The 20,567-nt window shown below is 46.6% G+C and overlaps 8 protein-coding genes across 8 annotated transcripts; 2 read left to right on the top strand and 6 right to left on the bottom strand.

The window, feature by feature from the left end:
- Nucleotides 1–116: 116 nt before the first annotated feature.
- Nucleotides 117–2,428, bottom strand: EDB93DRAFT_272787 (uncharacterized protein). The gene is made up of 20 exons (XM_041455917.1): nucleotides 2,203–2,428; nucleotides 2,052–2,058; nucleotides 1,915–1,993; nucleotides 1,846–1,859; nucleotides 1,678–1,782; nucleotides 1,613–1,625; nucleotides 1,541–1,558; nucleotides 1,464–1,489; nucleotides 1,371–1,396; nucleotides 1,287–1,321; nucleotides 1,207–1,231; nucleotides 1,140–1,151; nucleotides 1,064–1,079; nucleotides 972–1,011; nucleotides 819–916; nucleotides 703–768; nucleotides 611–638; nucleotides 482–548; nucleotides 396–420; nucleotides 117–349 (listed from the first exon to the last, which is right to left on the bottom strand). The coding sequence occupies exons 1-20, from the start codon at nucleotides 2,255–2,257 to the stop codon at nucleotides 265–267; spliced, it is 840 nt and encodes a 279-aa protein (XP_041312956.1). The 5' UTR covers nucleotides 2,258–2,428; the 3' UTR covers nucleotides 117–264.
- A 1,650-nt stretch (nucleotides 2,429–4,078) lies between these two features.
- Nucleotides 4,079–7,763, bottom strand: EDB93DRAFT_1114397 (exocyst complex component Sec10-like protein). Its single transcript, XM_041448244.1, has 12 exons — nucleotides 6,821–7,763; nucleotides 6,618–6,768; nucleotides 6,393–6,562; nucleotides 6,190–6,289; nucleotides 5,761–6,136; nucleotides 5,385–5,715; nucleotides 5,172–5,313; nucleotides 4,992–5,117; nucleotides 4,743–4,939; nucleotides 4,585–4,687; nucleotides 4,401–4,529; nucleotides 4,079–4,353 (listed from the first exon to the last, which is right to left on the bottom strand). Exons 1-12 carry the CDS (start codon nucleotides 7,684–7,686, stop codon nucleotides 4,246–4,248), a joined length of 2,799 nt encoding a protein of 932 aa, XP_041312955.1. The 5' UTR covers nucleotides 7,687–7,763; the 3' UTR covers nucleotides 4,079–4,245.
- Nucleotides 7,764–7,794: 31 nt separating this feature from the next.
- Nucleotides 7,795–9,237, top strand: EDB93DRAFT_272570 (uncharacterized protein). Its single transcript, XM_041455915.1, has 3 exons — nucleotides 7,795–7,930; nucleotides 7,996–8,583; nucleotides 8,635–9,237. The coding sequence occupies exons 2-3, from the start codon at nucleotides 8,197–8,199 to the stop codon at nucleotides 9,082–9,084; spliced, it is 837 nt and encodes a 278-aa protein (XP_041312954.1). The 5' UTR covers nucleotides 7,795–7,930; nucleotides 7,996–8,196; the 3' UTR covers nucleotides 9,085–9,237.
- Nucleotide 9,238: 1 nt separating this feature from the next.
- EDB93DRAFT_272131 (uncharacterized protein) lies at nucleotides 9,239–10,983 on the bottom strand. Its single transcript, XM_041455913.1, has 5 exons — nucleotides 10,487–10,983; nucleotides 10,248–10,420; nucleotides 10,107–10,198; nucleotides 9,721–10,055; nucleotides 9,239–9,664 (listed from the first exon to the last, which is right to left on the bottom strand). Exons 1-5 carry the CDS (start codon nucleotides 10,884–10,886, stop codon nucleotides 9,561–9,563), a joined length of 1,104 nt encoding a protein of 367 aa, XP_041312953.1. The 5' UTR covers nucleotides 10,887–10,983; the 3' UTR covers nucleotides 9,239–9,560.
- A 37-nt stretch (nucleotides 10,984–11,020) lies between these two features.
- Nucleotides 11,021–12,207, bottom strand: EDB93DRAFT_1114389 (ribosomal protein S8). Its single transcript, XM_041448243.1, has 7 exons — nucleotides 12,170–12,207; nucleotides 12,084–12,118; nucleotides 11,870–11,931; nucleotides 11,806–11,817; nucleotides 11,658–11,757; nucleotides 11,220–11,398; nucleotides 11,021–11,163 (listed from the first exon to the last, which is right to left on the bottom strand). Exons 3-7 carry the CDS (start codon nucleotides 11,888–11,890, stop codon nucleotides 11,083–11,085), a joined length of 393 nt encoding a protein of 130 aa, XP_041312952.1. The 5' UTR covers nucleotides 11,891–11,931; nucleotides 12,084–12,118; nucleotides 12,170–12,207; the 3' UTR covers nucleotides 11,021–11,082.
- Nucleotides 12,170–13,406, top strand: EDB93DRAFT_272144 (ribosomal protein S17e). Its single transcript, XM_041455914.1, has 6 exons — nucleotides 12,170–12,271; nucleotides 12,322–12,377; nucleotides 12,491–12,545; nucleotides 12,598–12,798; nucleotides 12,885–13,015; nucleotides 13,102–13,406. Exons 1-5 carry the CDS (start codon nucleotides 12,269–12,271, stop codon nucleotides 12,999–13,001), a joined length of 432 nt encoding a protein of 143 aa, XP_041312951.1. The 5' UTR covers nucleotides 12,170–12,268; the 3' UTR covers nucleotides 13,002–13,015; nucleotides 13,102–13,406.
- A 304-nt stretch (nucleotides 13,407–13,710) lies between these two features.
- On the bottom strand, nucleotides 13,711–15,586 carry EDB93DRAFT_272589 (uncharacterized protein). Its single transcript, XM_041455916.1, has 17 exons — nucleotides 15,333–15,586; nucleotides 15,261–15,279; nucleotides 15,126–15,204; nucleotides 15,052–15,065; nucleotides 14,889–14,993; nucleotides 14,830–14,836; nucleotides 14,757–14,774; nucleotides 14,682–14,707; nucleotides 14,593–14,618; nucleotides 14,508–14,542; nucleotides 14,434–14,458; nucleotides 14,368–14,379; nucleotides 14,292–14,307; nucleotides 14,205–14,244; nucleotides 14,058–14,150; nucleotides 13,862–14,004; nucleotides 13,711–13,807 (listed from the first exon to the last, which is right to left on the bottom strand). The coding sequence occupies exons 1-16, from the start codon at nucleotides 15,373–15,375 to the stop codon at nucleotides 13,981–13,983; spliced, it is 582 nt and encodes a 193-aa protein (XP_041312950.1). The 5' UTR covers nucleotides 15,376–15,586; the 3' UTR covers nucleotides 13,711–13,807; nucleotides 13,862–13,980.
- Nucleotides 15,587–17,812: 2,226 nt separating this feature from the next.
- On the bottom strand, nucleotides 17,813–20,357 carry EDB93DRAFT_1274484 (MFS general substrate transporter; the record flags this gene model as incomplete). The annotated part of the gene is made up of 10 exons (XM_041454385.1): nucleotides 20,170–20,357; nucleotides 19,911–20,060; nucleotides 19,818–19,857; nucleotides 19,486–19,693; nucleotides 19,284–19,438; nucleotides 18,710–19,235; nucleotides 18,613–18,660; nucleotides 18,461–18,558; nucleotides 18,298–18,409; nucleotides 17,813–18,244 (listed from the first exon to the last, which is right to left on the bottom strand). The coding sequence occupies exons 1-10, from the start codon at nucleotides 20,264–20,266 to the stop codon at nucleotides 17,813–17,815; spliced, it is 1,866 nt and encodes a 621-aa protein (XP_041312949.1). The 5' UTR covers nucleotides 20,267–20,357.
- Nucleotides 20,358–20,567: the final 210 nt, after the last annotated feature.

Genomic DNA, 20,567 nt, shown 5'->3' with positions numbered 1-20,567 from the left:
CCAACCAGCTCCTAGATGGGCCTTGCAGTGATCTTGTATTACCCGGTGCTGTGATGATGGGTTGCCTGGACTCCACTTAAGGACCTCAAATCAGTACATCCGACACTGCCGAACTGATTCTCTGTACGCGACGACATGCTCGTAGTCCGTGAATGCAGCGCCGATTACTATTAACGATTAAAGCTAGGATAGATGGCACGGCCCCCATATGACATATGCTGACCAAAGAACATACGTCCAGTACCAGCAGAATTGAAAAACAAATCAATGTATTGTAGGTATCGTGGGAAGCTCCGAATTGTTGCGTGAAAGTTGTTCCCGTTCGCGGACGGACTTCCTGGCATTGAGCCTGACCAGCACTTTAGCGAGCTTCATAGGAGGATTGGTTGACTCACACTGCGAGCATTGAGTTCATATAGGCTATGAGCGAAAGGGTTAGTATTTGCGCAGTGCATAGGGAACATGTACCAGTATCACTGACAGTTTCCTATCACCGCACCAGGTGCAGCGGAATAAAATCGGCCAATAAGACCCTCCTGGAACTGATACTAAGATGAATAGTCCTGGCGGTTATTTTTTCTCTGCGGTTTGCATGAATGGGAAGACTTACGAGCACAGCTAGGGTAGTCGCCACAAGACTGGGGGACAAAGCATGTGAGATGAAATGTTCATGAATCATCGGGAATACAATATCACACATACAAGGAAAACAATCCCATTTGAATAAAAACACGCAACAATTCATTGAGATAACTCCTCGACCTCGAACTTCACGGCTGCATGAGTCAAGCCTACAAGCACAGCGGAGAGATACATACCGAATGTTGTCTGTTCGTGCCGGTCGCAAAAACCACCAGACTGTCCCTGTAGTGACAGCATCGCATAATGCACTGGTAAAGGCCGCTAATTGCGACCACTAAATCTGAGTATGAGTTCCTTGCTCGTCAAAACTATGTCAAGGCTGACTGGACCTTCGTATAGAATAGATCATCAGGCTTTCGCGTGTTGAATCTTTGAGAGTATATGAGAAATAGTACGGGCTTGATGAACAAGATCGTCTTACATTAAACCACTTAGGACTAGAGACGAAGACGCAATATATCAGAACATTGACAGAGGACATAGAGGATTGACGTAACTCATGCCACACACTATAGCGTTCAAAAGTCAGAGGTCATGCCGGTGGCCGAGATTGAAAGCGCTGACCGAATGATACAGTGGCGAGTCCACACTGAAAATTCGTGTTGCAGCTTTCCGGAACATTAATCAAGAAAACGGCAACTCACAATAATGCCTGTTATCCAGCGATTTTGTGCTGTGACTAAAGGAGTTCCTTGAAACGTCACTCTCATGGATTCTGGACTACTCACTGATCCACACCCTGCATACATAAAAACTTTTGACAGCCGATGGAAATTTAGCATCGCCTTACGGGAAGCTACTAGGCCACAGGAGCCACGTACCACTGAACGGCGAAAATAATACAATACTTACGATTTGTCAATGAATGTTGATAAACAACTAAATATAGAAGACTTACTGCCGTAAGTACGGCGAGCTACGCGGGCAACGTTCAATATGCAGTATCTTACATCAATGAAATAGAACTTGCCAGTACCTGCCACCTATAATCTTCTTGATGAGTTGATTTGTACAAGAAAAACTCTATCGACTTACCACAGAAGTTGAGAGGTGCACTCGAGGGACATGCTACGACGGCACGAAATAAGGATAGACCAGTATATCCCTGACAATGAGTATTCGTGAATTGTTTCCAAACAACTGCGAGACATCGTCATTGGCATCAGGTTATAATCATGATTGAATATCATTGAAATTGCCCACAAGGCCATTGTTATCTATATTAGATGTGTCAGTTGACGATGTTTTCGGAAATGCATAAGTTGGGCTCACAAACAATTTGAGTTTTCGTGAATCGTGCGGAAAAGATCGCAAGTAGAAGAGATACTGTCCGAAAGCTGTCCCGTAGAGCCTTTAGAATCTTAGAGGTCAACCCTCAATAGCAACGACTAAATGTTACAAGTCCATACGCTGTAGCTATGATAAATCCTTCAAAACCTAGAGTCAGCTGGGGGAAATCGAAGTCCAGCCGCATCAGAAGGCTCACCAATGAATCCGGGCCCCCACATCAGCTCCGTAGAGTTGACCACCATCGTGCTTGATGAAGAAAAAAACACTAACCTGGCTGCCGCATCTGCAATAGGCTTACCAGTCTGCCTTTATATGCCTTTATCATCGTTCACGGCATCGCTCGTGAGCTTTTCTGTAAATGGTGGCGCTAGGCTGTACCGTAAGTGACTAGCAGTGTTCTAACGAACCCAGTAACCAAGTGACCGATTTGGAGCCCAAACCGAACAGCGCTGGTACCAACTGGCAGAAGGTTCATCATACACTTATGAGTTCGTCCCTTTGGCTATTCAGATAGCATGATAATATATGTTCGGCTACAACTTAGCCTACAAACGGTGGCGCTGGTAACACATTTAGAACCTCGCTGAGCATTTTATTCACATGTAGTGCAGTGACGGGACTTTGCTTTGGCTGAACTTCCCTTCCCCCGCTCAGACGGACCACTTGTTCAATATAGTACCGTCGATTCGAAGTTACCTAAACTCGATTTCCAAACTATGTACACCGGAAATCGGGGCAATTTGACCTTTTTAATATGATTGTATTCCGCTTGGTGCTTGTGACCTCACATACCATGATTGATATGATGTTCACCGTTCTTCGCTAGGCACCAGTCGGTATGCCTGCGGTACGGGAACACAACGCCACCGGCTGGTGGTTCGCAAGCTATTACTATCACTCCTGGGGTTCTGCAACATTTTCAATAAATCTTTTGTAACTCCTCAACCGCATCATATTATCTTCTACTGATTTGCACCATTATATATTCGTAGCTACTCTATATGAATATGATTTTTTCTGATTTTAAGGATTTTTTGGTGGAGTGTCGGATGAAGGCCGAGAAAATTCAGGGTCTGACTGGTATTCTGCAAAACATGGTCACGTCGTGTCACACGTCGGCACAGCAGCGGCACCGTCAACTTTCACTCTCCGAAGACTCTGAAGCTCGTCGTTGCGCATCGCTTTGAAAATGAATATTATTGAGGATCATGGTCTATATACTAATAATTGTGATTATAATGGTACTGTTGATAGAGTCCTGACTCATACAGCTGACGGCCTGCATTACCAGAGCCCCCAATGTCATACATCTGCAATCCACCAACTCAAAAATCCTGAGACATACTAGCGAGAGGTCTACCAACCGGTGCGAAGGGAGGGTGAAGAACAGGTGGAGACCGAGGTACAGAATGGTGCATTGAATAATATGGAGGTGCATAGCCGGGTGGGGGCAGATCCATGGCTGACATTGAGGAATGAGTGACAGGCACTGGCAACTGTGGTTGATACCTGGATGGTTGTTGAATCAAATTTGGGGGAATCATATCTTGCGGGAATTCAGGCGCCACACTATTGTCATTTTCGAGACGGCGCCTGCGAGAACGGGGGGGATTAAATAAACCATCATAGCGTTGATTTTTCTTGAGTTCCGGGTGGTCGTTGAAGTGCTGAATGCGACTGACTGGACAGTGCCGTGTATCAAGCCGAGTGTGCCGTAGAGGAGATTGAATTTCTTACACACTCTCCTATCTGTTGTCACGCTTTCATACATGTCCACAATCCTCCGTCTATAGCATCTTAAAACAAGAGAATGACCTCTATCGAAATTGTGTTCTGACACCCTGACAAGGTGTCTGATATACCCCGGGTGTAATTTTTTGAATATCTCTCTAGGATCTATGGGATCTGGATCATTTATGATTATACAAGGTTGCAAATTACCACTATTCCGTCTCTCGCAGCTGCAACACTCGAGAAATTTTTATTCTACTTGGACAGTACATCATCTCTAAGTAGCCTACATGCATCTAAATTTTTTCGAGGTGATTCAAGCAGCGCATTGAGGTGTTTTGAACAATTTGCATATTACATGCCAGTTGCAGATTCCCAGGAATGATAGTAGGCTTGGGAGTAGAAGGCTAATAAACGGGGAAAAGCTATTATATTCTTGCATGAAATGACGTACATGCTGCTTTAGTTGCCACCATTGTCATTTCCGTCATTTTCTGATCGAGCAATAAGGATCAGAAGATTCAGAACATCATGATTAACACAGTTAGTACATAGCATCATGATGCACATCCGGCCCTCAGCTCAGGAAATAATACAATCTTCCTTGAAGCTCAAATTATACATCGTCTTGTCTACCGTCTTCTCGATCTTTTTCCAATCAGCGCGTCGTTGAATAAATTCATAAATATCCTAGCGAAAACATTGTTATTCCGTGATAGCACTAGGAAACCACATACCTCGGGTCGATATGCGCCACCATATCTTGTCACATCTCTCACGATCTGTGCAAGATCCTTTGCGTCTTCCACGACAAAGACATGTCCCAACATCTTCAAGTGCGAGAAATCTGCAGTGATGTTAGGTACCTGTTCACAAGGGCATCAGGCGCCATGCGATCGAAATCAGCAGAGATGGACCGGCCTTGAGAGAAGCAATGAAAGAGTAATAAGCATTGAGGTCGGCAATAACTTGGAAACCGCCATTCAGAGATATGATTTGGCGCTTGATGTGTTTCTGCAGTATACTGTGCCACCATATCAGCCTCCCACAACAGGGTGTCTCAATATCTGCAGACTTACGCCAATAATCGGATTCCGACCTCTTGGTAGAACACTTCAAGTACCTCCTTGCTCGTGCTGCCCTTCAGAAGCTTGCAATGCGTATCCAGGCATCGGATAGCTTCCGTACAGCCCTGAGTGGGACCTAATTCTAGTGGGGCATCTTCTGGAGGATAATATTCCCGTGGTTTTGTCAATGTCAGGATGATGTGCTCAACCTAACGCACCAATGAATTTGCCAAGAAGAATTGGAAGAGTATAACCACACACCTGATTCATTAGCACCTGTGTTCCAGCATTAAGCCCTGCAGCAACACAGTCATCGAGCGTATTTTCAAAGCGTTTCTTCTCTCTCACGACCACATTCAGGAAGTCCGTTTTGTCGATGTATGGGGCCTGATGCAGGTAGCAGAGTCTGGAGAAACGTTCGAGATTTCAAAATACACATACCAGTTCCTTGTCAAAGAATACTTGCACCATGCTTTGAATTGTATCCCCTATGTGGACGAGCTCGAAGAATTGCAGCAACGGCGCTACACTGGCAGTTTCTTCGTGTTCCGCTGGTTTGTATGAATCCATCCGCTCCGTTGCTCTGCCAATGCGGAATGTTACTTTATGGTAAATATACAAGCGAGTGATGGACCAGCAAAATATATCACTTACATTCCAAAACCTTTCTCTAGATGCCTGTTAGACAGTACCCCAAGCATCTCGCAGAAAGCTTCTTCGATTGTTTCTCTTACCCTTATTCCGTAATGGCTAGGATACGACGCAAAGATCTCCAGGCGTTTGAGCGCATCACGGTCGGCGTGGATCAACTGGAGAGCAACATCGAGGGATAACAGGAGATCGAGATTTCCTGTTGGCGCCAATGTTGCTTTTATCGCAGATGCAGAGAAAGCCACGTTTGTTTGAGAGGTGTCTAATGTAGGTGGTGTAAAGGAATTTGCAGCTGCATTTGTGTTAGCAATCGAAGCAGTATCTCGTGCGGATGCTGTAGCCGATGAGTCTCCTATTCCACATCACAATCGATGCTTACATTGCGCCATAGAACTTTCGTCAACACCTCCTTCTTCATCAGCACCAATTTCAAAGATGGCGGCCTCTCCTTCGGCGCCCCGGAGGTCGAAGCTGGTATATTCTTTTGTGTTGTTAACCGATCCCGTGCCACCGACCCACCGCTGTGGATTAAGCATCGCAATGCCTTGGACCATACCTGTGCCGACAGCGCCAACAGCTCCCCCTACAGCTACCACTCCGGCGCCGACGGTACGTGGGACTATGGTCACGGGTAATAGGAGCACGTCAGTGAATGACGCTAGAACGGTACGTTTCATGAGAGCCGGGTTCTGCGCAGTAAGGAAGCGAGTCTGCTGTGTTTGTGTGGGTGAACCATGTGATGTAAGTGCTAATGTCTGCAAGTTGGAAGTGAACGAAGGCTGTCAAAGGTAGAAAGGGAGGCACATACCGACCGGGCCCACTCTTTGCATATCAGCTCGAATGCCTGTTTTAATGATTCTATTTCCTCGTCAAGGTATTCGTCCATGTTTGGCTCAAACATCATAAATCTATATATTCGCACAGTTAGCAATACTTTTGACAGTACTCCGAAAGAATGCAGCGACGATGAGGAATTTGAAGAGCAAACGTGCCAGAAATTTTATCACTTACATGACATCTTCTGCCTTGTGTTTATCTTTGTCACTGAAATTACTAGACAAGGTGGTGAGAACGTCCACAATCCTCCATGATTCCCTGAAGGTAGCAGCCACTGCCGTGAGATAAAGAGCATTCGATATCTCTCTGGCACGTGTCAGCAGGGAAGTTATGTATTCACCAACCTGCACGCACCCATAGTTATGAAATGGGGGAGAAATAAACAAGACACGAACTTACAACTTCGTTGGCAACGCGCTCTGCAAAACCAATGAGGACTCCAGCAGCTGGCGGAAAGACGAAGACAGCCCTCGCGCCATGTTCCTCCAATGCACGTATAACACTAGCCATAAATTCATCCATAGGTGTAAAGTCAAGGGTATTTTCCTCTCTGCGCGCTTCATTTGAATACTCGAAAGATACGAATCAGGCACGTTACTCACGTGAAATTAGCTAGTGGATTCCAACGACCTTGCTCATACAATATCTCTCGCTTCTCAGCCCATACCTTGCCCATTTCCCAATCCCCAAACCCAGGCCACACCTCCCAGCTGGCATGAGCAGCCTCTCTCATCATCACTTCATCTCCACTAGAATCAGCAGCATCAAAGGCAGTCAGAAGTGATACGTCAAAGCGATCTATAGCAGCCTTCAGAGCGGCGAGAAGAATGTCCCAATTTCTTACGGGTTGTATGCGGGGAGAGAGAAAGAAGCTGAGTAGGCAAAGAGAACGAGCCTGGGGCAACAGAGATGCACCTATGAGAGGTGTGAGCGCGGAAAGGACTGCGTGGGGTGGCTGCTGCAGAGGAGCCAAGCATTTGGTTAGAATCGAATGTGCGCGTATATACCGAGTGCGAAAAGTCTGCTTTCCTGGAGATGCGTCTGTGAACGTGAATGACGTAAATGCAGCAGAGAGAGATGGAATAGATGGCATGCGCGGGGCAGACGTGAAATCTCCGAAATCATCATCTACAAATATCGTAGGAGGCGAACATGCGCTAGTCTTTGGCATTTGTCTGGATTCAAGATCGTCTAACGTGTCATCCAAAGCGTGCCGAGTAATGGCTAAATCATTCCATCTTCGTTCCCATACTTTCTCGTCGCGAGATAGACCAGCAGTTGCCCTTGATACTCGAGCATATGCAGGGATGTCGGGGATAGGGAGGTGGTTAAGGACAAGCAAGTGAACATCGGCAGGTAGTTTTCCAATCCATCGAGAAATGAGTTGTGCTCTGCTTGCCCTCGTGTTCGTCGCCGAGGCTGATGATGAATAAAGCCGCGTCGGTTCGAGTGCAGCAAACTTGTCCATCAAAGCCTGCTCATCGTCCTCCGCAGTGGAATCATATGAAAGGATATCCCGGCGGCAATCCAAATGAGGAAACTTTACTATTAAGAGGGATCTTTGTGTCAACGTTCAGTTCACTTTGTCAGTTTCTGCCGCAACTTACGTGCAAGTCCTAGGCCTTACCATGGTGACTATAGCATCCTCCCAGTCGAACGAAGCAGAGCAAAAGAAACGAAAGCAAACTTTAGAGCGCGCAAAAGCAAATCACGTATGTTTTCTATGCTTTTAGATGGCTGGCATTCTCCTTGCATCTCTAACATATGGTACTTCCAGCTCTCGAAACAGTTACAGATGCGTCTACAGTACGCAAAGCTCAAGGTCGAACACGGATGGGTACGCTCTCTTACTAGCTGATGTAGCGATTGATGGACTGGCCGTCGATTAATTAGCAACGCCAAAACTTGAACGAGGTCGAGAACCTGTATTTCCACCATTCGCAGGTACGCGGGCTGCGGCCTGTCGTACCTGCGAAAAATGTTTCTCTACTGTCTACGAATCCACTATCTCCAACCGCAGCCGTTCCAGAACCTCCCGAACCCTGTGGTGGTCGATGAGGTATCACAGCAGGTCATCAATAACCAAGCATCTCCCACAAACGCTCTCGGGGAATCCACGTACCCGCATGATTCCCCTGTTGAATCAATATCGACTCCGGTGAAAAACTCGCTCACCGACACCACTTCAAGATCTGCATCACACACAATACAGACCCTGCCCGAGACAACGCCTTCCCAGGAACCGTCTCGATCTGCTCCTGCCTCTGTTCACTTCAGTACGCAATCAGCTACTATCTCCCAGGAACCAGAAAGCTCAGAGACAGCAGCTCCTTTGCCCCTCGATTCTAGCGACCCAGCAACTATAGTGAGGTTCACACAAATGCAAATGCAGCCCCAACCTCATCTTCATTTTCAGGCTTCCTCACACACTCAAACATCAACACAAATTCAGACGCACGCGCAATCCCAACCATATAACCCATACATGCCCCTCAATCGACAATCCTCCCAACCCCAATCCAACCCCTTCATGCCCCAACCCCTTCCTCAATATTCCTTCACTCAATCATACCATGCAACCTCGCTCCAAAATCAGTCCAACCCACAAATATTTCATTCGCAGTCCAGTGCCAACTCCCAATCTCCGTTTGCAAATGGGAATGGGAGCGGCCCGCTGACATATGATAGCTTCTGGTCTACACATGCCAGCGCAGGATCACTGTATCGCACCCACGGAGGTTTCACAGCAAGCGCTACGCCAACTGGCCACGTCGCAATGATCACCCCTGGCGGACATGCGGCCGTAATGACAGCCGAGGGGGTATATGTTGGTACTGCGGGATATACAGGCCGCGTCAGCGGGTAGATATCAATGCTTCAGACTTGACCTTGCTATGTTGCTTATTCTTTGGCGTTGCACGTTTCTAAGAACCACTCTGGTTTGCTTCATGATGTTACGTACTTCATACTTACCTCTGCTCTTCCTAATGACATTTGCATGTTGGTGGCTGATATTACGATGTGGGCCCCCCCTGGGTAAAATCTGATTGCTCTGGCGCGTACCCGCTGACACAACAAAAGTGGCTTGAATTTGGTATACGGATGAATGACTATAGTAATCTACTTCTACTAACTAGCGCATTAAAAGTAGCACAAACAAACGCATGAAATCAATTAATATATCATCCATCATCATCATCATGATCGTCTCGTCTCACCCTCGTCATCACTATCGACGTGTGTCAAGTGAAATATCCACTATTGAAAGATTGAACACATGTGGCACTGAAATTGCAAGTATCCGATGATTGGCACTGAACGCGAAGGAGTTGAAAAGAGGAATCATGAGAATATGTCGCCTAGCCAACCAAGGACTTTGAAGAGTCCCCATAGGCATCCACCAGCGATAATTGGTAGACTGAGGTTATCGTCCACGGAACCCAAATCTGCATTCCAGAGTGAGTAATACCAAAACCAAAAACAAAGAATAAAATACACCCACCGAGTGCTTCGGCAACGCCTGAAACTAAACCCGTACAAATAGTCACAACAACGAGACCTGCCCAACCACTGAAGACCTTCCCACCTTCTGCGCTCCCACCGCTAAACGTACTCGATACACCAGCATCCCAGGACCACGTCGAGTTGTCTCTCACCGGACCGAGGTACGTCCAGAATCCGGCAGCGGCGGCAGCGCCTGTGAGGGAGGCTGCGATGAAGCCCGCCAGACTTTTACGAGGGGCGAGAGGGAGACCGAAGAGTCGTGCAGGGAGCGGGGGCGTAAGTGGGCCCCACAGACGACCGAAAGTGGAGGCGGCTGTATCAGCCCAAGATAGGCTGTTGGAGTACAATAAATATGGAATGACAAAGCAGAGGGAAGGCACAAACATAAGAATTGAGACGATTGCAATGTCGAGAGGCAACGTGATTAGCGCAGTGTTGACGCCGAGAATATACCATATAACACCATTGGATGATTTCTATAGACATGTGAGGTCAGAATGGATACTTAGCGTCGGGAATGCTTGCCTTTTCGCTATCGCGCATGAAGATGCCAACACATTTCTCAAAGGCACGTTCAAAAAGGGGGTACTTTAGGCGGAGAATATCTATTGGAACAAGAACAGCAAGGGCAGTGCTCAGTGCAATAACAACCGTCTGTGGGTTGCCTTTCGAGGTGTATAGGTAAATCGTAAAGAAACCTGCCAAAAACCGCTCGTCAGATCAAAAATACAGGCAACCTTTGAGGGAGTCAAGGATTTACATACCAATGGATGAATGTAACGTCTTGCGAGGAATCTCCCAATCAATCTGTTTTCGCACAATGTTGCGCTTATCAGGTGAGCCGTCGGGGAACAGCTTGCGCTCGCGCGCTATCCGCGCGTCGACCTCCTCTATGAGTTCCTCTATTGTCAGCTCTCCGTTCTGTTTCAGTTGTTGAGAACCATTTCTTGCAGATGCCTTGCGCTTATGTCCTCTCTTCGCAGGCATTCCATTTGCTGGCTGTGACGAAAAGACGAGGCTGCTTGACGTGGAAGGTGAAGAAAAAGATATTTTTTGGGAAGAGGAGCGACGTGGGAGCGACGGTGTGCGGGCGCGTGAGCTCGAGTGACGGGGCTTGTCGTGCGCTAAACCTAACGAAAAGGCGTCGTTTGCAGGAAGCGTCATCCCGTTGATGAGGACGAAGGCGCGTAAATATGTAACAGGTATACCGCCCACAACCGAATTGTGGGGCTCTGTTTGGCTACGTGGTGCTTCGCTCACGCTTAATACAGTACTTGAATCACACAAAAGCAGTCATCTGGGCTCAGTAAACATGCATAGCATGCATGGCATGGTTTTTAGGGTGACATAGCATACAACTCTAGTAGACATATCCCAGAAGCTTCCCACCAACGTTCTTGCGACGAGCCTCCTCGTGATCAAGAATTCCTGATGAAGTAGTCTGTCATCACGATAGAAGTCAGCCTACGTTCCAATCTCAGATCTTGAACAGCCCACCAAGATAATTTTCCCGAAACCACGAGCAGGGAGGAGCAAGTTAACCCATGACTCGATCTGGTTCACTTGAACATTGAAACGCGGTGAGATGACACCCGTCTTGTTGAGCCGGCCGTTGAGCTGGATCACAATTTTGCCAGAGCGATGATCATCGATGATTTCGAATTCACCGATATAGCCTGCAAAACATCGCAGTCAGTACCCGCGCCCATGTAATTGAGAACGAGTAAAGTTGAAAAATGATGTAGACTCTACAGTGAACTCCGATCCGTGAGATGTAGAAGATCAGCGTTGTTTGGTATTGAGAGACAAGTTCATATTTCGGAGGATTAAAACGAAGGCCGGGTAGAAAATCAAGCCCCGTCAATCGTAGTTATAACTCCGAGAATCGCACAAAGCAACGAATGGGGAATTTCAATGAAAAAAACGCAGACTTACCATGGCGCTGCATGACAGAGAGGAACTTCACAATGACCTTCGAGGAAGGTCTGATAAGGACCTGGCGCTTTCCCCGGCGCTCAGCATTGACAATGTTGTTCTAGGAGCTCAATAAATCAACACGGCTCCTCTCATAGAATTGACTTACGAGGCAGTCGTTCTAATACAAAATCACGGTCAGGCCCACATACCAAAAACAATAGAACACTCACAAGAACGGAGACGCGGACCATTTTGGATTATTGAGGGTCGAGACAGAATGGGAAGGATAACACTATAGAACACGATATGAGTACCTTTGCTCGTCTGAGTATCGTGCTACGGAAAGCGCGAGTCAAGACGAGCTGCAAGAAAGCATGGCATTTGGCCTGCCAAGCCAGTAATACGGTACAATCATGTCGCACGTAGACATAAGCGCAGACTAACCTTGCTGGCCTTGAGGATGTGCCGAATGATATGGGCTGGAACAAATTAGACTGTGCTGAACATGTGGCTGTGCGACTGTATAGTACCTTTCAGCCACTGCGGAAATTACCGCAAGCTTCGCCTGGGTGATCTCAAGCCCAAGGCCTCGACATCGTTAACGTCCTCGACACTAAAAATCCAGCAAAATGGTGTGTGTTTGTACCAAACAGATGCTTATCATTTCTGAGGCCGCGATTAGGGTCGTGTTCGTACCAAAACAACCAAGAGGGCTGCCCGTGTTCTCATCGAAAAATAGTAAGTCTAATCTCTAACAGTTGATCAGGTCTTGGAGAGGACCAGAAGTCTGGAAAGACAGACAATGAATGATTGAACAGAAACAATGGCTGATTTTAACATATAATGTACAGCTACCCCCGCCTCACCCTCGACTTCCACACCAACAAGCGCATCATCGATGAAGTTGTCAGTATCTTTCCACTCAGCCTACTTGTACCATCTCATACCTTTCTCACAGGCTGTAGTTCCCTCCAAGCGTCTCCGGAACAAGGTTTCCGGCTTCACTACCCACCTGATGAAGCGTATTCAGCGCGGGCCCGTCCGTGGTATTTCATTCAAGCTCCAGGAAGAAGAACGCGAGCGAAAAGATAACTACGTGCCTGAAGTGTCTGCTCTTGACACGAGCGCAACAGGCTTGGAGATTGACAAGGACACCTCAGTAAGTCCTGTCCTAGCTTCCCCTCTAGCTCTCTTCGTATTCTTTTTCTGGCAAGAATTTCATGCTGATATCTAAATTTTTCTTAGGAACTTCTCAAGGCACTCAACTTCGACTCCATTCCCGTGACTATCGTACAGACCGTTATCCAGCAACCAGAGCGTCCTCGGCGGGAGAGGCGCAACGTCCCTGGTGCTGGGCGGTAATCTGTATATTCTAGGTGCTTACACATAGGCTCATGTCATGCTACACCATGTATATGCATGTGATTATAACTAGTCTGATTCCTTTTTTCTCCTATCACAGTTTTGCGCAGAAATCAGGCTGTCAACCGTTAAACGTTTCTCAACATGCAGGCAAGTACTGGGGGCCTTCAGCAGTATGTGTCAGGAGTTCTTGCAAAACGCGTCTGTAGTTGGTGAGGAATTGCATGTACTTGAGCTACACCTGCCACATGAATGCGCATCAAACCCTCATTCGGAAACATGTTTTCTTCCCTAACCTACGTGAAAGAGATAGAATATGCGAACTAGAGCAATGAAAGCAGACTGTCGGGAGGTAAATAAAAATAACAACCAGCTGGCGGGAAGTCGCTGACCGAACGATAGTGAGTGCGCGGACGTCCCGTTTGTACTCCCGGGCCATGTAGCTGATGCAGTAACCTAAGGTAGGTGGAAGCTTGTAAGTAACTTAATAACAATAATTATATCTCTGCTAGCACAGGATCAACGTATGGTTGGTATGGTAGGGAGCTCCATTGAATTGCAGCTAACGTCAAGTTGCTGTCGTTCACGTATTGACTTCCTAGTGTTGAGCCTGGCCACAAACCCACCAATTTAGTGAGCTTCACATAAAGGAGTCTTTTACTCACACTGCCATCATCGAGTTCAAATAGGCTAAGGCGATTGGTTTAGTGTTTGCACAGTGAGTATGCAACCAACTGACTTTTGGCTAGAAGTGATCCAGGCAAAGCGGAATAGAACTGGCCAAGACCACCATGCTGAACCTGATACTAAAACGGTGCTTGTGTTTATTTCCTGCATGTTGCATGAACGACAGGACTTACGAGCACAGCCATCGCGATTGCCGCAATGCTGGAAAACCTTGTGACGGAAGTGTTCGACGCATTTGTAACATTACACGTACCAGGTAAATAAACCCATGTTAACAAAAATTTGTGTCAGTTTATTGAGATAATTTGGCTTTGACCTTCAACCATCATGAGTCAGACCACAAGAGCAGGGAAGAGACTCGTACCGCACATTGTCTGTTCGTGCAGGGCGCAAAAACCACCAGACTGACCCGGTAATGACAATATCACCCAAGGCACCAGCAACTGCAGAAATCTGACACCACTAAGTCAACGTATGAGTGACTTAAGGTTGTTCAAAAACTATCTCATAGCCAACCTTTTTGCCGAATAAATCTACAGGATTTCTCGTGTTGAATCTTTGGAAATTATGAGTAATTATGCGGACTCCAGGACAAGAACTCACATCACAGCGCCTGTTACTAAAGACGAGGACAGCGGCATATCAGGACATGGACATCAGGGATAAAAGACGGACGCACTCGTGCCGAAAACTACAGTGCTGAAGGGTCAGACGTTGAGTATCTGAGATCAAATGAAGAACTGACCAAATGCTGTAACGGCGAACGCGCACTGAAGATTGGTGTTATCCTGGAAATGATTTATACGAATGCGGTCTCACAATTATGCCTGTGATTAAGCGGTTGTGTTCCGTGACTGAGGAAAGGCGTTAAAACTCTTAGCTCCGGGGACCCCGAATGACTCACTTATCCACACCCTGTGTGCATAAAAGCTTTCGAAAATCGAATCAACTTTTGTATCATGTTGCACGAAATCAATCATGGCAAACACATACCACTGAACTGCGAATACAATCCAACACTTGTTGATATTGTTCAAAATTGGTAACAGTAATATATAGAAGACTCACTGCCATAAATACCCCCAGCTGCGGCAGCCATGTTCAATAGGTAGTATTGCATCAATGTAAATGTACTTGCCACCATCTGCCTATTCTCTCAATGAGAGATTTTTGGGCCTAATAACAAGTCTGTCAACTTACCATGGAAGTTCAGCCGTGCACTCATGGGATGTGCTACGACGGCATGAAATAAGGATAGACCAGTACATCCCTATCAAGGCATATTCATGTATTGTTCCGAGACAACTGCGAGATATCATCGTTCAGTTATCGATATATACTGAGCATCGTCAGAAGCACATACAAGACCACAAATACCTAGCGATCAAATATGTCATTAAGTCAAGGCTTTCATGGATGCGCAAAAGTCCTACTTACGAATAGTTTGAGTCTTTTCGAATCTTGAGGAAATGATCTGAGGTAGAAGATATACTGCCAGAAAGCTACCCCATAGAACCTTCATAATTCTGCACGTCAACTTTGGGTATAGAGTGTTGAATCTCAAATCCATACGCTGTAGCAATCATGAATCCTTGGTCTAAAGTCAGATCGAGGTACATACAACAAGATCATCGGAAGACTCACCGATGGCCCCAGGACCCCACATAAATTCAACGGAATTGACCATCGTGTCGGAATAAGGCTATGATCATTGATGCATATGACAGCAGTCTTCAAGCTTTCAAGGTTTAACCAGGCACCATGTTGTAATTTTTTATTTCGTAATTTTCAACTCCGCTTCCCAACTGCGCCAGCGACGACGACGTGTCTTGCCCTCGATTTTGACACATAGTCTATATGGTCTGCGTAATTTTATGTGGTCGATGGTACTGGTGCGCTCTAACTTCCAGATGCGTCTCGCATTTAAAACTAATCTTATCTGTATTCCAGTCCTGGTCTCCGGCGGAGTCCGACCTCAGCCTTCAGCCAGTGAGTCAAGGGTCAAAGGTCAATGTCTCTCACTATCTAGAGCATTCGATACGCCGCGTGTTTACACACATGTCACGTTGTAGTAACTTTGAGCGTGTTGTTACCGAATGGCTGCCTTTGAAGCTTACTGTACTTATGCGGTACGATGCGGGCAAAACTACACGGGAGATATGCAATGCGATCCAAACGGTCCATACCAGGTCTGGACTGTAGTGGAATACACTGTATGCTAACGGAATTGTTAAAGCAACGTAGGAATACTCTGCAGGCTTGGCGCACTTTCGTCTTATCCTCCTCAGCATATGGCCAACCCACCTAGAGAGATAGTTGCAACTGCTGTCGTTGGAGAAAAGTAACGAATCCTGGAGCGAGAGTCAATGGTTGGATGGGGGATTTTAGGTGAGGTGATAATTAAATTTTGAAATCTTAAGCTCCTGCAACAGCACTGGCAAAAGTCGATGCGTGGTACTATTTGTACGCCTGGAAGGGGAGTTGAACATGCTAGCTTTAAAGGCATCTTTCAGAAATCAAGCGCAAGAGCAATCACTTGTTTGGGAAAAGAAAGTAATATACATGGAGCATACAAGATGGCTACTTCGTACTGACGTTGAAAATTCATGCTCTGATGTCACACCGATGTCCACAGATCCCCTGCGCTTGATGGGACTATGCATAAATATACTCAATCAGTCTCAACAACAACAGCATGGACATGGAATGATACAGCATATTCCGCCCTGGCACATCAACATCAGCTCGTCTTTATCGCAAGTCAAAACGACTTACGGGACAAGGAATACAACCCCCTCTCAAACGCAGTGGTGAGTGTGTTTGCTCCTCTGTCTGTGCGGGTCTGTTCTGGGGGGCGGAATGCAACGACATGGACGATGAGGAAGGTTGAGAGCAGACAATTTCTCTTGCAATGATACGAGCTGCGGGTGGATATGTAACACAGTCTGTACGATGTCCTGAGCTAGAATTCATTTGTGTTGGTGGTGAAGCAGAAGCGCTTTTACTCCTTATAATGACGTTGAAATTCTAAATATAACTTCACGTTACATAAGACATTATTTATTTAATCAGAACTCCGACGCAGTGTTACAACGGCACTACGGTCACGCAGTCGACTGCGGCCAGGTGGCGGATTTCAAATCACCTCTACACAAAACTATTTTACAGCTTGCACATTCCAGGTATTTTCAATGTCCGACGTGCCGTCTGGCTCGGCGCCGGACCTTTCTGCGCCGGAAGTGATGTTCTCCCTAATACCAAATGTAGGGTTCATAGCTGAGTTGGCAGAAGGCCTCAAGGTCTTATCGCCAGACCATCATCACCTCCCACTTGAAATCAAAGTAGTACGCAATGTCAACCGAAGATCGAATCATCTTCCGTCAGGGTGAGAATGCATCGTGTTGGATCGAAACTGAAAAGACGCTGTACTGACTATGTATCATGATTCCAGGAATCAGCAGTGGTTTTGCTGGACTCGAAGTCGCCAATTTTGAACACACTTTTTCCAGATCGGTGTCAAACCCACAGCATCTTTCTGTCTCTTCTCAGACACGTCAACAATATGAGCCACTGCTATCCGCTGCCGCTGCACCCCTCATCATCTCTGACGGTGCTGATGAAATCGACCGGGTCGTTAACATACTCCAGAAGATCTGGAACCCGGTCGGGCAGGATCCTGCTGTAAAGCAAGGCGCCCCGCCACTCAACTACTATAAGACATCTTATGGCATATCTTTCATCCGCAGTGGTGAATTGGTATGGTCAAACTACCTACCTGAAAGGGGGGCGCGTCCACCGATTTCCGAGGATACAGCAAGCCCTGAGGAGGAGAGCCAGTTTGGTGACGTGGTGAATGTTCTCCAGAGCTTGGTGCAAAGGTCGCAGGCAGCTTGAATAGCGGCTACTTGACATCTCATATTGGAAGATGTCAGGATGCAACCAGGAGGTAGATTACATGGAAGGCTAACGTGGACATAAAGAATACTATAACATGTACGATGGGTATGTGATCGGAGAATTGAAACGGGCTGCAGGCTGAGATCGCACAGATAATTATACAAATTATTTGACAACATCCTAGAGATATTTACTAGGCCCATCATCTTCGCGCACTCAAAAAAGTTTTAACGATTCTGCTGTTGAATGGGCACAGCATGTTCGTCACCCTCTAGCTTATAGGAAAGCTTTCGCGTCTCGTCAGGTTCTGGTAGTTCCATTTCTTTGTCATGATCAGTCCCCCGAGCATCAGGATCAGGGATCGTAGAAAGGAACAAGGACAGAATGACTGCCAAACTAGCCCAAGGAATGAGGGAGATGAAGCTCCAACGGACACCGTCCCTGAACGCATCACGGATGATTTGCTGCGACACAGGCGGCAGACCTTCGAGCGACTGAATGGAGTCGAGGCCACCACTGTTGTAGAGCGCTCCAAGGGCATCGAGGGCAGAGCCTGAGATAGCACCGCTTCGTATTTGCTCTACGACGTAGGAATCGACTTTAGCGTTCATGACAGTAAAACACTGTGCTAGACCGACAGTTCCACCGAGGGTGCGGAACTACGGGACATCATCTGAATATGCGCACCATACGGCATGTCGACACAACTCACGAAAAGCAACAAGGCATTAGTTGCGGCGACATGATCTGGCATCAAAAAGCGCACTTGAATGACATTAGGGCCAGCTGTAAGACCGACCCCACAACCTGTCATGCACATGAAACTAAGTGTGCGTGTGAGAGATCCGCTTTTGATCAGTACATAAACGTCGCACCCATTAACAAGCCCTTGCACGTTCTTCTGCATGCCCGTCTGGATGAGACCCAAACCAACGGTCATGACAATCAATCCAGCAACGATTGGATAGATCGGCTGAAAGGATCATTAGATATGCACGTTTTACAGCGAAAGACTGTAGATGCCTACTTGTCTGAAGTGCTTGATCAACTGAATGGAAATCAGGCTACCTCCTCCCTATCATAACAGTGAGACATCGGTGGTCTAACAAATTGTGGAAACATACTAGGCCAGGAGCAAAATAAAGAAGTTGTGTACCGGCTTGATCGGGTGGCAATCCAGAGACGACGGTCATAAATATTGCGACAAAGTAGAATATCACAAACATGACGATGCCGGACACGAAGCTGCCATAGTGCAAGACGCAGATGTTGTAGGACCGAAAGAGTTCGAGAGGCAGCATGGGCTGCACATGATGAAGCGCCGAAATTGCCACGGCTGAAGCTTGGTGCTTTCGCTCCAAGATGACCTCCCAAAGAATGCAGGCCACAAAGACAATGACACCAATAACCAGGCCGACTATAACGCGAACAGTCTTCCAGTTGTCATCGGGACCCCAGTTCAGCGCAAGCAGAATGAGGGTGCCTCCAATAATGAAGAGAAACGTCCCGATCCAGTCGATGAGGGCTAGCTTTGTCATACATGTCGTAGATTTGGTGGAACCTGGAAGTTCCTCAGATGACTTGGCTCCTTTAACACGTTTGCGAAGCAAAAAGAAACACAGAACCATGGCAAGAACAGCACACGGAATACTATATTTCCGTTAACATCATTCGTTAAGTGTACTGGGAAATCCATACTTGATCGCAAATACCCAGCGGAAGCTGGCCGTGACTAGGAAACCACCAATGACGGGGCCTATACAAAAACCAAGAGCATACAAGAAGAACGTAGCAGATTGCTGTATATTGTTCGTATCCAGTGAGGACGAATCTGACATTATTGTCCGCACGATCTTGACTAATAATCAGAATGTCGTTCTTCATATAGAGTAATACACACTGTCAACAAACCAGCAGATCCAATACCAGCTATTCCTCTGCCAACCAAGAGCATTGTCATGTTGACAGCTCCTGTACTGAAGGCACTACCGACGAGGAAGAATAGAAGAGACAATTGAAGTCCAAAATGGAGGCCATAGATATCAGAAATGGATGCAAAGAAGGGCAAGAAAACTGTTGATGCTAACAGGTATGATGTACCAATATAGCTGATAGGGGAAAATCAGTAGAACCCCGATGTCACGATTCAAAATGTATATATGCACCTTTGCAGGTTTAAGGCGTTAAATACAGACTGAAAGTAATGTCAAGGACTACCATATTGAAGGCAACATGACACTCACTGCAATTCGAGGTTGCGCAGTGGCGACAACTGAATGTTCCATTAAGGTGAGACGAGAGGCAGAACAAACGAAAACGACTTACCTGTATAGTCTAACGTTTCGAGTATAACTGGGATAACCAAAGCGCACATCAACCACCAATCAAATTTCTTCCAGAAACCGTCCTCCTTGATCTTGGACTTGAAGGCCTGGGCCGGTGGGTGATCATTAGAACGTTGTGATTCCGAAGTAGCTGCAGCAGAAACAAGTTGAAGGACCAAAATAAGACAACATAGAACACAGGAAGACAGACCTTGTTGCTTAGCATTTTCGCCCTTCAAGGGGCGGAAGATAGACCTTACAGATGTCATACTTGTAGGTGAGGCCTATGATCAACATATGAGCAGAAAAGAAAGATAGCTTGGGAGTTTTCATATTGAGGAGTGCCAGCAAGGCCATCGAAACGGTAAACACATATCTAAGAGAGCATAGAGAGAATTTCTATATTTACAGCTACCTTCTGATCGATAGGCCAGAACAAGGCTTTTTGTTCATTCACAAACAAAAGGGTAGACTCGTGACCAGTCTTACGTACGTCACATGAGAGTGGTTATATAAGCCAGCTGGTGTCCCGCCTATTACGATACTCGGGCGAGATACCCCAGAATGGTACTGGACTGCGCAACATGATATGGTTTTGACGCTGTGTCTGACACCTCTGAGCTCACCGCTGGTGAGACCGGTATGACTATTTATCACT

Source organism: Suillus bovinus (genome assembly GCF_016758785.1).
Source record: "Suillus bovinus strain UH-Sbo-P2 chromosome Unknown EDB93scaffold_2, whole genome shotgun sequence".
Classification (NCBI taxonomy): domain Eukaryota; kingdom Fungi; phylum Basidiomycota; class Agaricomycetes; order Boletales; family Suillaceae; genus Suillus; species Suillus bovinus.
Note: the sequence above shows the minus strand (reverse complement) of the source record. Positions and strands in the feature narration are given on the sequence as shown.

Bases quoted from the DNA above. Each gene is read 5' to 3' on its own strand.
- EDB93DRAFT_272787 (XM_041455917.1), bottom strand. From the start codon at position 2,257: ATGATAAAGGCATATAAAGGCAGACTGGTAAGCCTATTGCAGATGCGG. The intron at 1,322-1,370 runs GTGAGTAGTCCA...GAACTCCTTTAG, and splicing joins TGTATGCAGGGTGTGGATCA to TCACAGCACAAAATCGCTGG. The intron at 639-702 runs GTATGTGTGATA...TTTGTCCCCCAG, and splicing joins CAAATGGGATTGTTTTCCTT to TCTTGTGGCGACTACCCTAG.
- EDB93DRAFT_1114397 (XM_041448244.1), bottom strand. From the start codon at position 7,686: ATGGACAAGTTTGCTGCACTCGAACCGACGCGGCTTTATTCATCATCA. The intron at 4,940-4,991 runs GTGTGTGGTTAT...TTGGTGCGTTAG, and splicing joins CACAGGTGCTAATGAATCAG to GTTGAGCACATCATCCTGAC. The intron at 4,354-4,400 runs GTATGTGGTTTC...TGTTTTCGCTAG, and splicing joins GTGGCGCATATCGACCCGAG to GATATTTATGAATTTATTCA.
- EDB93DRAFT_272570 (XM_041455915.1), top strand. From the start codon at position 8,197: ATGTTTCTCTACTGTCTACGAATCCACTATCTCCAACCGCAGCCGTTC. The intron at 8,584-8,634 runs GTGAGGTTCACA...CTTCATTTTCAG, and splicing joins CTAGCGACCCAGCAACTATA to GCTTCCTCACACACTCAAAC.
- EDB93DRAFT_272131 (XM_041455913.1), bottom strand. From the start codon at position 10,886: ATGACGCTTCCTGCAAACGACGCCTTTTCGTTAGGTTTAGCGCACGAC. The intron at 10,421-10,486 runs GTATGTAAATCC...GGTTTTTGGCAG, and splicing joins GACGTTACATTCATCCATTG to GTTTCTTTACGATTTACCTA. The intron at 9,665-9,720 runs GTGGGTGTATTT...TCTGGAATGCAG, and splicing joins AGGCGTTGCCGAAGCACTCG to ATTTGGGTTCCGTGGACGAT.
- EDB93DRAFT_1114389 (XM_041448243.1), bottom strand. From the start codon at position 11,890: ATGGTCCGCGTCTCCGTTCTT. The intron at 11,399-11,657 runs GTAAGTCTGCGT...GATGTTTTGCAG, and splicing joins CTCTGTCATGCAGCGCCATG to GCTATATCGGTGAATTCGAA. The intron at 11,164-11,219 runs GTGGGCTGTTCA...TCGTGATGACAG, and splicing joins GTTTCGGGAAAATTATCTTG to ACTACTTCATCAGGAATTCT.
- EDB93DRAFT_272144 (XM_041455914.1), top strand. The intron at 12,546-12,597 runs GTCAGTATCTTT...CCTTTCTCACAG, and splicing joins AGCGCATCATCGATGAAGTT to GCTGTAGTTCCCTCCAAGCG. The intron at 12,799-12,884 runs GTAAGTCCTGTC...AATTTTTCTTAG, and splicing joins AGATTGACAAGGACACCTCA to GAACTTCTCAAGGCACTCAA.
- EDB93DRAFT_272589 (XM_041455916.1), bottom strand. From the start codon at position 15,375: ATGGTCAATTCCGTTGAATTTATGTGGGGTCCTGGGGCCATCG. The intron at 14,459-14,507 runs GTGAGACCGCAT...ACCAATCTTCAG, and splicing joins GCTTAATCACAGGCATAATT to TGCGCGTTCGCCGTTACAGC. The intron at 14,151-14,204 runs GTTGGCTATGAG...ACGTTGACTTAG, and splicing joins TAGATTTATTCGGCAAAAAG to TGGTGTCAGATTTCTGCAGT.